The 13301-nt window shown below is 45.8% G+C and overlaps 1 protein-coding gene, 1 long non-coding RNA gene and 1 pseudogene across 3 annotated transcripts in view; 2 read left to right on the forward strand and 1 right to left on the reverse strand.

Annotated features, from left to right (window-relative positions):
• Window positions 1–13301, forward strand: part of LOC136403710 (uncharacterized) — a 26809-nt gene continuing 13508 nt past the window's right edge. Inside the window, exons 1-3 of one of the 2 annotated variants that reach the window (XR_010751174.1) lie at window positions 1–172; window positions 349–478; window positions 5297–5361. This is a non-coding gene — a long non-coding RNA (uncharacterized lncRNA). The remainder of the gene's footprint in view (window positions 173–348; window positions 479–5296; window positions 5362–13301) is intronic. The other variant, XR_010751173.1, reaches the window with a different exon arrangement.
• LOC136403708 (tubulin alpha-1C chain-like) lies at window positions 6944–11716 on the forward strand (annotated as a pseudogene).
• The window catches only part of ZNF174 (zinc finger protein 174), a 7062-nt gene continuing 5678 nt past the window's right edge, over window positions 11918–13301 (reverse strand). Inside the window, exon 3 of the mRNA XM_066382768.1 lies at window positions 11918–12981. Within this exon, the coding sequence (XP_066238865.1) occupies window positions 12365–12981 (617 nt within the window). The 3' untranslated portion in view covers window positions 11918–12364. The remainder of the gene's footprint in view (window positions 12982–13301) is intronic.

Raw genomic sequence — 13301 nt, forward strand, 5'->3', positions numbered from 1 at the left:
GCAGAGTTGAGTAAATACACGGGGGTTGAAACTTTCATGGCTTTTCCTGCAGCTCCTCTGTTGGGGAGAATGGGGGCGTGGGACTTGTGATGTTAGGTTTTGATTGGAGGTCGCTGTCTGCCGCTTCTGCTTGGGTAGCAGGAGGTTTTCGAAAATCGTGAGTTCTGGAGCTGTAAGTAGGACACGGCCGGCCCGGGGGTAAGTCCTTCCGAGGCTGGCCCTGGGCTCAGGTCTTAAAGGGAAATGTGGGAGCCTGGGGGAGCATGCGGAGCTTTGCAGCGGAATGGACCTTTAAGGACTATTATCATTTTCCGAGTTCTGATCCGTATTTCCTGTCGTGTCTTCAAGAAGGCAGTCCCGCACGCGAGTTGGCGTCCACGCTCTCGACAACTGCGGCCCAGGTGAGACCAGGTCCCTTCTCCTGATCCAAGTTCCAGTAGCTGCTTTCTGTGCTCTGCCTGCCCTCTTTTAGAAGAAGGTAGGCACTACATAATGGGATGGCCCCTGATCTCCAAATAGCCCCCTTTTTATTTATTTTATTTTATTTTATTTTTTGCATTTTTCCGAAGCTGGAAACGGGGAGGCAGTCAGACAGACTTCCGCATGCGCCCGACCGGGATCCACCCGGCATGCCCACCAGGGGGCGATGCTCTGCCCCTCTGGGGCATCGCTCTGTTGCATCCAGAGCCATTCTAGCGCCTGAGGCAGAGGCCACAGAGCCATCCTCAGTGCCCGGGCCAACTTTGCTCCAATGGAGCCTTGGCTGCGGGAGGGGAAGAGAGAGACAGAGAGGAAGGAGAGAGGGAGGGGTGGAGAAGCAGATGGGCGCTTCTCCTTTGTGCCCTGGCCGGGAATCGAACCCGGACTCCTGCATGCCAGACCGATGCTCTACCACTGAGCCAACCGGCCAGGGCCTTTTTACTTTTTATTAAGTGAGACGAGAAGGCAGGGAGGCATCTAAATAGCCCTTTAACCAAGTTGTGTTCCCTCCTAGTCCAGGCACATAGAAGAAATGGCTTACCAAATTCTGGTTAGTTTTTTATTTTAATTGAGTGAGAGGAGAGGAGGCAGAGACAACCTCCTTCCCCGCATGTGCCCTGACCGGACCATAAGCCCACTAGGGGGTGATGCTCAGCACATCTGGGGAAATAGTTCATTGGTCAGCAACTGAGCTCTAATTAGCGCCTGAGGCAGAGGTCATGGAGCCATCCTCAACGCCGGGGCCAACTTTGCTCCAATGGAGCTTTGGCTGTGGGAGGGGAAGAGAGAGACAGAGAAGAAGGAGAGGGAGAAGGGTGGAGAAGCAGATAGGCGCTTCTCCTGTGTGCCTGGCTGGGAATCGAACCCAGGACTTCCAAACACTGGGCTGACGCTCTACCACTGAGCCAACCAGCCAGGACCAGCCCTCACATCTTGCCCTCCCCAAGAAGAACCAGGAGGATGACTCTGAACACTGCAGAAATTGTGGGGAAATTTTGCTTTTGTTCTTACAATTCAAACTCTTAAAATGTTCTGATGTGCAATGAGCTTTCTTCATATCTTGGAGCTTATTTCTCTTCAGAGCATGTATAAAAAAGAAAAGTCCCATAAATGCCAAACATGTGCAAAACATTTTATTTTGGACTCAGAGCTTGCATGTCACTAGAGGAGCCACATAGGAAAGGAATGTTTTAAATGTACCACATGTGGGGAAACTTTCAGGTTGAATATGCATCTTGTTATGCATCAGCAAACCCATAAGAAAAATGTCATGTTAAATATAGCAAATTTTCATTAATGCTTGTGCTTTTCAGTATCTATACTAAAACTTGGGAACAATTACCCTTTATGTGCCAGACATTGTGGCTAAGCACTTTATACACATTCCCATGCAATGTCATTTAATTTTCACTACAACCTTGACTGAGGCACTATGATTTTTATAATAAAGGAAGCATAAACAATGTCACAGTTAGTGAATGAAGTCAGGATTCTAACTCAGTATCTCAATTATTGTATAAATTCCATTTGTATGAGGTGGAGAACAGACTTTTTAATTCAGTTTTCATTAAAATGAAGGTTATTGCTAGGGTTCTTTTAATTTTGTTTACATGGTTTCTAAGGAAGTTTTAGAAGGAGGAAGATTTATTTTTTGCCAGTTCTGCAGATACAGCATCTAACAAAGCAAATACTTTTATATCTGTGTTATACTTTTTTTTGCTATAATTATCTGAATGTAATATTTACATGAGATTATTATTGTTTTATACATGAATTTCTGGAAAGTTTTAGAAGGTTTTTTCCCCCCTGTGTGAAAAGTTTCCAAATGGGTGGGGACTAGTTAGTGTCATGATGACTATTTTTTTTTTAAAGATTTATTTATTTATTTATTTATTTAATATGAGTTACCTCCAGTCTCTAGGAAGCACATTGTTACCAGTCTTGCTTTGAAAAATAGTAACTACTTCTTGATGAGCGTGCTAGATACTTTATGTATGTTATGTAATTCCATCTTCAGAATAAATCTATGATAAATAAAGGACTATCCTCATTTCATAAATAGGAAGCTGAAGCCCTATTTATAAATAAAGGGGAAAGTCAGTACCTTGCCCAAGGCACAAAAATAGCAATTTGCTGAAATGCATTTAGCCTTGAGTCCCTGCCGCCAAAGGCTGTGCATTCTGCAACACAGCACTATGTATTGGCATTTGTATCACATGTTAGCACCTCAAGCCTCTGGGGAGGTTAGACAGATGGGTAAGCATGGTATCCATGGAGGCTATGCTGTACATGCCTATCCTGGAGTCCCTTCACTCTCCTTTAGTGCTTTATCCCATACCTGATTTACATGTATGGTTATAAAGCAACAGGAAGACTCAAGACCAGGGGTCCCCAAACTATGGCCCAGGGGCCGCATGCGGCCCCCGCTGCCCTTCCGGAAGGGGCACCTCTTTCATTGGTGGTCAGTGAGAGGAGCACAGGATGCAGATGCAAAGCACGGCGTTGCTCACGTACTGTACTACTTCTGGTGACGCGCGCGTCACGGCTCCGGAAGCGCATCATATCACTTCTTACGGCTAGCAGTGACAAATATGGAACCAGACATTGACCATCTCATTATTAGCCAAAAACAGGCCCATAGTTCCCATTGAAATACTGGTCAGTTCTTTAATTTAAATTTACTTGTTCTTTATTTTAAATATTGTATTTGTTCCCCCCCCCTTTTTTTTCTTACTTTAAAATAAGATACGTGCAGTGTGCATAGGGATTTGTTCATAGTTTTTTTTTTATAGTCCGGCCCTCCAACAGTCTGAGGGACAGTGAACTGGCCCCCTGTGTAAAAAGTTTGGGGACCCCTGCTCTAGGATTTTAAGTTCAAACTCCCATCCCCGTGATCGCCCAGTAGGGGGCTTGCAGAGTGGATCCGTTGGGGTGCATACCGGAGTCTATCTCTCTGCTTTCCTTCCTCTCACTTAATAAAATTATAATAATAATTGAGGTAAAGTCGTTTGCTCCAGGGAACACAGAAGAAAGTTCCAGTGCTACTCTGGGAGACAGCACTAGACTTCCAGTTCCCCTCTCTTTGCCCTACCGCAGTGTTACAAAACCAGGTACCTGCTGCAGCCATGCAGGATTGCCCTTGGGCGCTCCCTGGAGTGGGAGGTGGGGGTGCACTGGCTGGGGCTCCCAGAAATCTTTGCGCGGCCTTGGTGAACCCCCGCGACTTGTTCTTAGCTACCAGCCACAGAAGCGGGCAGAAGTGCCAATGAGCCCAGACATGCTGGAGTTGCCAGCAAGGCTGGGAACCGAAATTCCGGTGCCTTTTTTGGGTGGTGCGGATGAACACTCCTGGAACACTTGGGGTTCAGTGGGCGTTGGGGTCCTGGCGGGAGAGCTCGGACGGGGTCCCACCTCCACAACCCGCCCAAGGCAGACTCTGCAGAAGCATGGGAACTTGGGCGAGAATGATTGCCTAGGCTCCTCGAGCCTCTGCTCCCACACCAGCGGGAGGGTAACACCGGTCTGTCTGGGGCCAGCCTGAATTTGTCCTGGGACTCTAATTTGGCACTGACCCCGCTGGCGACAGGAGAAGGAGCACTGAGCTACCACGCTGGCCCTACCGCATTTTTGGCACTGAGAAGCCCTGACTGGGTGTCCCGGGTGAGTCGAAAGGCTTGTTGCTTTGTGCTTCTCACTTGCCCACGGCAGAGAATCCTTCTAGAACCAGCGCCAGTCTCTTCAGTCTCCTCGTCAGCTTTCTCTGCGCCCTACAGCCGACTTCTAACATGCCTCTGTTTGCTTAGAGTGTATTCACAGTTCACCTAAGTACTCGTCACCTCTGCCTCCAAGGGAGCTTAGCCACTCCCGTGATTACAAAGACCTCACTATAGCCTGTATTTCTCCTCTCCCCTGCACTCTAGATCCTGGGGTTCAAGTGCCTATGTGGGCTCTTCCCACTGGTGTCTCTGAGGGGTAAAAACATGCCCCCAAATGAATTCATCCTTTTGATCCCTGATATGTTTACCTCCAAATGTAGTGTTACGTCCACACAATTGCTCATGCTGCAACACACCATCTACCTCCAATTCTCGTTTATTCAATGAAGTCTCATGGATTCATTCTACCTCAAATATATCTATCAAACCCTACTTCATATGCTTCTGCATCCAATGTCTCTACCCTTTTCCGTTGTACTTGCCCTGGGATGGCTGAAATAGTCCTTTGTCCTCTCTCCCATCACTCTTGTTTTCTGCCAGTACAGCCTGCACATGCCCATCCTCTGATTCACCATAGCATTCTCCAGCACCTAAAGGTGCCTGACGTATAAGTAGGCATTCAATAACTATTTGTCACAAGGGTGAACGAGTTTGATGAATGAACCTCCAGGACAGCATTTTAGCTTCAGGCTAACTGTCCCAAACAAGCAACTGTGCAATGCCTCCTTACTGAAGCTGGATGTAGATCTGGCTAGAACTACATTTCTTAGAGGGCTCTACAATGGCCTGGTCCCCTTCACCCTAACTATGTAAAGCAATAAGAAACAGTGCTTCTGCCCTAGCTGGATAAATCAGTTGGTAAGACCATCGTCCTCATATGGCAAGGTTGCCAGTTTGATCCCTGTCAACAAGAATCAACCATGAGTCCTGGCTGGTTGGCTCAGCAGCAGAGCATCAGCCAGTGTGTGGAAGTCCCGGGTACGATTCTGGATCAGAGCACACAGGAAAAATGACCATCTGCTTCTCCACCCCGCTTCTCCACCCCTTCCCCTTCTCTCTCTCACTCTCTCTTTCTCTCTCTCTCTCTTCCTCTCCCACAGCCATGGCTGAAATGATTCGAGCAATTGGCCCTGGGCACTGAGGACAGCTCCATGGCCTGGCTCAGGTGCTGAAACGTCTCAGTTCTGCTCGGAACACTGGAGCAGCAGTCCCAGATGGGCAGAGTATCGCCCCCTAGTGGGTCTGCTGGGTGTATTGGGGTTGGGGCGCATGCGGGAGTCTGTCTCTCTGCCTCCCTACCTCTCACTTAATAAAAGTTAAAAAGAAAAGAAAAGAACCTGACCAGGCAGTGGCACAGTGGATAGAGTATCGGATGGGGACGCAGAGGACCCACGTTCAAAACCCCGAGGTCGCCAGCTTGAGCACTGGCTCATCCTGCTTGAGCATGGGATCATAGATGTGACCCCATGGTCGTTGGCTTGAGCCCAAAGGTCGCTGGCTTGAAGTCCAAGGTCGTTGGCTTGAGCAAGGGGTCACTTACTCTGCTGTAGCCCCTGATCAAGATATATATGAGAAAGCAGTCAATGAACAATGAAGGTGCTGCAAAGAAGAATTGATGCTTCTCATCTTTCTCCTTTCCTGGCTGTCTGTCCCTATCTGTCCCTCTCTCTGTCTCTGTCACACACACACATACACACACACACACACACACACACACACACACGCACATCTTCCCCAAGTTTCGTGCCAGACAGCCCAATCGGAGGGAACACAGTGTATAGGCACCAGTGCCTATGCCCCATCTGCCAATCAAGTCCCAAGGGAGTAGACAGTGTGCTTGGCTCCCTATGGCCAGTTTGGCTGCCAGCTGCCCACACACCACCCCTGGGTGAAGCACACACGCTGCGGTGGGACAAGGACAGGAAGGCAGGGACAGGGTTTTTGACGTGGCATGCGTTGTGGGGATAACTGCAGCCAAATGCTATAGATTGGGGTCAGCCCGGAGACGACAGACACTCAGGAGACCGCTGTAATAGAGCAAGGGAGAGAGGAGAGTCTATAGCAGGGTCATGGGAATGAGGGAAAGGGTTGACTTAGAGAATGGATTTAAGAAGCAAAAGTAATGATTTGGTGGAGTGGAAAGCAGAGTCAGCTATGACTTGGAAGTTTCTGGTTTGGGTGACAATGGTTGGTAGCTTTGTGGGAAGAAGATCTCTTGCCTCCTCATGAGTTTCCAGTTTTTCTAAACTTTCTAGGGAGATGCTTTAATCACAAGTGAGTGTGACATTGCAGCTGTGGTTGTGTTATAGAGAAGAGGCACATCGTACTGAGAGGAAATTTCACTTGGTCAGGAATGTCAGAAAACCCATTTTCTTTTTAGGAGAACTGGGAACTACACGATGACTTGGAGTTTATTGATTGGAAACTTCTGGAAAGGGCACAGGGAAGTGGGCTGATCTTTCTAATGGAGAACTTGTAAGAGTCTCAGCTAATGTATAGTAAGCTCTTCCTGTTCAATCTGTACTGTCTCTGTTTTTAGGGAAAAACAGCCAGAAAATGGAGAACTCAGGTGACAAACCACATCCTACAGACAGAATGTATGGGAGTCTATCTCCCCTCCTCTCACTTAAAAAAAAAAAAAGAAAAGAGAGAGAGAGAGAGATGCATTGCCATTGTACAAGAAAGTATATTATAGCAGAATAATTCAACAAAAAGACAATAAAAGGGTGTAAATATTTTATATCCACTTCTCCAGAGATGATACACAAATGGCCAGTAAGCACATGAAAAGATACCCCAAATCATCAGCCATTAGGGCAATGTAATTCAAAACCACAATGAGATACCACTTCTCATCCATTATCCTGGCTATAATAAAAAAGACAGATAATAAATGTTGACAGGAACATGGAGAAATGAGAATCCTCACACTCTGCTAGTGGGGATGTAAAACAGAGCAGACCCTGTGGAAAACAGTCTGTCAGTTCTTCAAATGGTTAAACACTGAGTCACCATATGACCTTCCAAAATATGTATATCCAATAAAATGGAAACATGTTCACACAGAAACCTGCACACACGAGTTCGTAGCAGCATTACTCATAATGACAAAAAAGTAGAAACCCAAATGTACATCAACTGATGAATGGATAAACAAAACATGACCTATCCACAAGATATTAGTCAGGCATAAAAAGCCTCTAGTACTGATAATCTCTACAACATGACGGACCTCAGATACTGTGCGAGGTAAAAGGGGTGAGGGCTCACGGGGCACAGGGTCGAGAGTGACTGCTAATGATGACTGGGTTTCATTTTAGGCTACTGAAAATGTTCTAAAATTAGATCGTGGTAATAAATGCAGAACTCTGTCAATAATTATTAAACTGTATTGAATTTTATGGTATGTAAAATACATCTCAATAAAGCTTTAAGAAACAGAATTTTTGTTTTAGAAATATCTGGGGAAAATTTCAACACTTCCATTAAGTCGGCCTCCACCCCAAACTGTCTATTGGATAGTATTAGTGAGTTAGTGTTAATTTTGTTGGGAGTGATAATGGTATCATGGGGCAGGTTTTACAAATCCTTATCTGCTGTAGATGAAAAACGCTTTACGGAGAAATCTGTGAGGTCCAGCCCCTAGCTGTGCACAGATGCTTCCCCTCTCCCCGTCCCCTGAGGGTAACCAGAGGACCAAATTACCTGAGTAGAAATCATCCCACTTTGACATGGGTAAGTACAGGGCAAACCCAGGAAAGATGGCGAATCTTACAGGCTGCCCCATGGGAGAGGGCTGCACATGAGAGGGGAAAGATCATCTTCTTACATGGGGTAGCTGATTGCAAGCCAGCAGGCCAGTGCTTTGTGTTAAGACCCTCTAGTGGAACCACATGTGGGGGAGGGCCCAGGGAGCACCTACATCTGACGAACAGCATACAAGCCTGCAAATGTGGCTGGACGCCCAGGAGCCTTCTTCCAAACCTTCAGACCCTCCCAGGCACTCACCACCTTGTCTGCTAAAGGCAAACTAGGCTGGGGGAGGTGAGGCAGCATCCCCTTTTGGGAATGAGTGATAGAGTGGTCATTTTGTCACCTTTATTCAAGGTTCACATACGAACAGGTATCCAAAGACATTAAGATTTAACAATTATTGATTTTGTAATGAGAAAACAAAACACATGTACAGGTTCTTCAAAATATACCAAAGAAACAAAGCTTTTTAAATTTTTTTAATTGATTTTAGAGAGGGGGAAGAGAATGAGAGAGAGAAACATCAATTAAATTTGTTCCACATAGTTGTACATTGATTGGTTGCTTCTTGTATGTGCTTTGACCAGGAATTGAACTTGCAATCTTGGTGTATTGGGATGATGCTCCAACTGAGCTACCTGGCTAGGGCAGAAACAAAGCTCTTATTTAAGTTAGAGTTCCTGTCCCAACTCTTAAATAAGAAAGGTGGAAATCTATGTTCCTTCACATTTAGAAGAGATTTTTGATTAATCAAGTTGACTCAATGGATGGGTGTGGTCAAATGAATCATGGCCCCCCAATGGTGTCCATATTCTAATCCCTGGAACCTATGAATGTTATTTTATATGCAAAAGAGATTTTGCAGATGTGATTAATGATCTTAAGATGGGGAGATTATCTTGGTTTATCTAAGTGAGCCCAATAACCATAATGTTCCTTGCAAAAGGGAGCCCAGAGGGTCAGTCAGAGCAGGTGATGTGTTCAGAGACTGGAGGGTTGCACTTTGAAGATGGAGAAGGGGCCACAGGCCAGGGAATACAAGCAGCCACCAGAAGCTGGAAAATGCAAGGGAACAGATTCACCTGAGAGCCTCTGGAAGGAACCAGGCCTGCTTGCACCTTGATTTCAGCTCAACAAAACTGATTTTGAACTTCTGACCTCTAGAACTATATGAGATGTTTGTGTTGTTTTGAAGCCACTAAGTTTGTGGTCATCTGTTACAGCACCAACAAGGAAACTAATAGAGGTAAATAGGATTAGTCAAGTTATTGAGAAACAACAGTGAAACTGGCATGGACAAAGGAGGTGGGGCAAGGTAGGAACAAAATGAGGAATCAAGGCCCTGACCAGTGAGAGACAGCAGATAGGAATGAGGTGAGGTTCAGGCCTAATAATGAAGATAAACTCTTCTAATATCTAACATAATAGCTGGGAAGAGGACCATGGATTCGAGTCTAAAGGGCCACCAAAAATTATGAGGCAGGCCACTAGTCTACCATTAAGTCCATCTCCACCCCCAAAACAAGAGGCTTCATCCACTGCATTCAGTAGATTATCACCACGATCTTTGATTCAAGCAGAAATGGGCCCTCAGCTCTTCCAATTGTTGACACCTATTCCTCCATCTCTCTTGGCTGCATATGGGCTAAGTCCAACAGCTAAAATGGTGATAAAACAAGGTTGTTGTTCTTAAAGACCTTTAATTGTATATGGTATGGTTTCCCAACCTTAGCACTATTGACACTTTGGATCAGATCATTCTAGTGGTGGCCCTCCTGTGTCCTGTTGGATGTTCAGCTGTACTCCTGGTCTACCCACTAAAGGCCAGGAGCTATCCTTCATTCCAAGTCATAACCAACGTTTACAGACATTGCCAAATGTCCTCTGGGGGGCAAAATGTGCTCCCAAATGAGCATCACTGATGTAGAGAGGAGCAGGGTGTGACAGGCCTTTAAGTCTAGTATGCCTAAAACTTGTCAGAGAAGGCTCTGCATTGCAGGCAACACTTCAGGGATGAGAGAGGGAATGGGGGGCAGGTCCTAAGTGCAAAGGAAATGATGTGTGCAAAGATCTGGAAGGTAGGGACGGACGTGTGTGCACTTGATCCTCTACTTAAGAAGACACATGATATTCGGGGGGGGGGGGGGGGCAACAACAGCACAGGCTACAGCCCTGAGGTTACTGGTAGTGACCTTAGGCTACTGCCCAAAGTGACTAAAAATTACAGACTGGGTTTTCATTTCCACTTTGAGAGAATAACGGGATGGGATTAGATAGATGGATGTTCAATCAGGCCTAGTTCCAGGATTTTAACATTTTATATAAGTATATTTTGTCATTTTAGAAATGTCATTTTGGTTTAAAATACATATTAATCCATTTCAATAATTTTTGAGTAAATGTACTGAAATAATGTTTTAGAACACTTTCAGTACCCTAGTCATTTTGTTATTCTTTAATTCTTTTTTAAAAATGTATTGATTTTTAAAGAGAAAAGCATTGATTTGTTGTTCTACTTCATTATGCATTCACTGGTTGATTCTTGTATGTGTCCTGACCAGGGATCAAACTGCAACATTCGCATATTGAGACAACACTGTAACCAACTGAGCTACCCGGCCAGGACCAATAGCTTTAATAACAACATGAGCCCTGGCTGGATAGCTCAGTTGGTTGGAGCATCATCCTGATGCACCAAGGGTACGGGTCTGATCCCTGGTTAGGGCACATACAAGAACCAACCGAGGTGCACCTTAAATAAGTGGAACAACAAACTGATGTTTCTCTCTCCCTCCTATCTTTCTAAAATCAATAATAACAAAAACTACTGGCCTAAGTGAGAGAGTAGTAAAGATCCCCTTTGACGTCTCCGTAGCAGTCTACATCCATTACTTGCTTTTGGTTGTAGCTTCTCGCTATCACTTGGGCAGGGTTGCAGCAGCTGTGTAGATTTTCTTTTCCTAAATCAAGGGTTCTTTGATATAAAAAGATTCCTCAATATGTGTTACCTGGTGCCCTATTCCCACATCCACTTCCCTCTGGCCACATATGCCTGTCCTCTCTGCTGAGAAAGCCTACCACGAACAGCTTACTGTAGCAGAGATCACCACTGTGTGCTTTGAGCCAGCCAACCAGATGGTGAAATATGACCCTCGCCACGGTAGATACATAGCTTGCTGCCTGTTATATTGTGGTGATGTGGGTTCCAAAGATGTCAGTGCAGCCATTGCCACCATCAAGACCAAGTGTACCATCCAGTTTGTGGACTGGTGCCCCACTGGCTTCAAAGTTGGCATTAGTTACCAGCCTCCCACTGTGGTACCTGGTGGAGACCTAGCCAAAGTGCAGCGAGCTGTGTGCATGCTGAACACCACCACAGCCATGGCTGAGGACAGGCTCACCTGGACAAGTGTGACCTGATGTGTGCCAAGCATGCCTTTGTGCACTGGAATGTGGGTGAGGGCATGGAGGAAGGAGAGTTCTTTGAGGCACACGAGGACATGGCTGCCCTTGAGAAGGATTATGAGGCGGTTGGAGCAGATGGTGCTGACGGAGATGATGAGGGTGAAGAGTACTAACCTGTCTGCTGTAATGTACACTCTGTTCTCTTGGAAATGTTTTTCTGTTCTGCGAAGTCCGTTTTACCCTAAAATTTGTCAATAAAGGTGATTATACTTTAAATGCAAAAAAATATATATATATTTATTTTCGTAAAAGTACTGTAAGTACCTGGAAATCCTCTACTCACACAAACACATTCATATTCTCCCTTCATGACCCTTTGTTATGAAAAGCCAGGAATTACAAAGAATATGAGGGGATTTATATGCCAATGAACTTTTGCCTTGAAATTCTTGTGGATCACCCATCTTTTTGTCATTAAGCTGTGTACTCATAGATTTTCTCCTACATGCCCTGACTGGGGATCAAACCCGTGATCTCAGTACGACAGGACAAATGCTTTCCCCACTGAGCCATCTGGCCAGGGTCATGGATCACCTATCTTTATTAAAGAAGTGTGTGCATGATCAAGATTATCTGGTATACCAGTAAATGTATAACTATATATAGAATATACCCTTGAGGATAAATAAAGCCGTGCAGGAAAGATTTAACATGGGGCAAGGACACCTGCAGGATCATCCTGACTTTCCCTCGGTTACACCCTGCTCTCCAGAACAGACCCCAGTTTCCTTTCAACTAATGCTCAGAGCTGCCATTTCCTCACCCTGTCACCATGCATGGTCATGTCCCCAGCAGCTTCTTCTGGGATCTCTCACCAACGAAATGGGCACCATCATTCCTCAGGGTCCTCCTGCTTTCCTTGTAAGTCACTCAGACTCTGTGATTTATATGCAAGAGGAAGAAGGAACACCAATACCTTCGTTCTGAACAGAAGGCCCAAAGGTCTGCTTTCACTCCCCATGGTGTAGTCTGTGATGCTGGTGAAGGTGTGAGCTCTGGCGAAAGCTTTTCCCACACTGGCTGCACTGGTACGGCTTCTCCCCAGTGTGGATCCGCTGGTGCAGTTTCAGAGTTGACTGTCGCCCAAAGCAGTTTCCGCACTCTCCACACGTGTAGGGTCTCTCCCCTGTGTGGACTCGTTTGTGTCTTTTCAGCTCTGAATTCCATGTGAAGCTTTTCCCACAGTCATCGCAGTTGTAAGGTTTCTTCACTGAGTGGGTGGGCTGGTGACTAAGACGCTGCAAACGATTGCTCAGGCTTCTTCTACTTCCTTTGCTTTTCTTCAGCTCTCTCAGTGGATGGCTTTTTAGGGGGCTGCTGATGTATTCCAGTTCCCTGCTGAGAATATTCATCTGATGTCTCTGGAAGTGAGTGAATGGCTTTTGAGCAACTGGGGGGCTGACCTGCCTCCGTGACAATCGGGATTCACTCATATTCATCCCTCTCGGTTCAGGACTCTGCAGACCATTCCCTTTGGATCTGCCAGGTGACACGGCATGTGGCTTTGCTCCTTTAGACCCCTCCTGTTGCGGATTCTCCTTGTTTTCACTTTTCATTCTGGGGGCCTCTATAATTAGAAAGAATGTTTCATTTTCTGGGCTTCAAAGAAAACTCAGCAAAGGAGTTATGAAATATGTTGTAAGGTTTCTCAAAGTGTGGTCCTCCACTAGCAACTTACATTAGACTCATCTGAGGCACTTGCCAGCAAGCAGGCTGCCCCTGCATCCCCAAAGCTGTCAAGTCAGAATCTTGGGGTGGAGGACCTGGAAATTGGCACAGTTAACAAGCTCCTGATATCATTCTGATTTATATTAAAGTTAGGAACCAAGTTCTCCAACCCTCTCCTTTCTTCCTAACTTTATGCAAGTTTTAGGAAAGGAGAAATAG

Source organism: Saccopteryx leptura, chromosome 4, assembly GCF_036850995.1.
Source record: "Saccopteryx leptura isolate mSacLep1 chromosome 4, mSacLep1_pri_phased_curated, whole genome shotgun sequence".
NCBI lineage: Eukaryota > Metazoa > Chordata > Mammalia > Chiroptera > Emballonuridae > Saccopteryx > Saccopteryx leptura.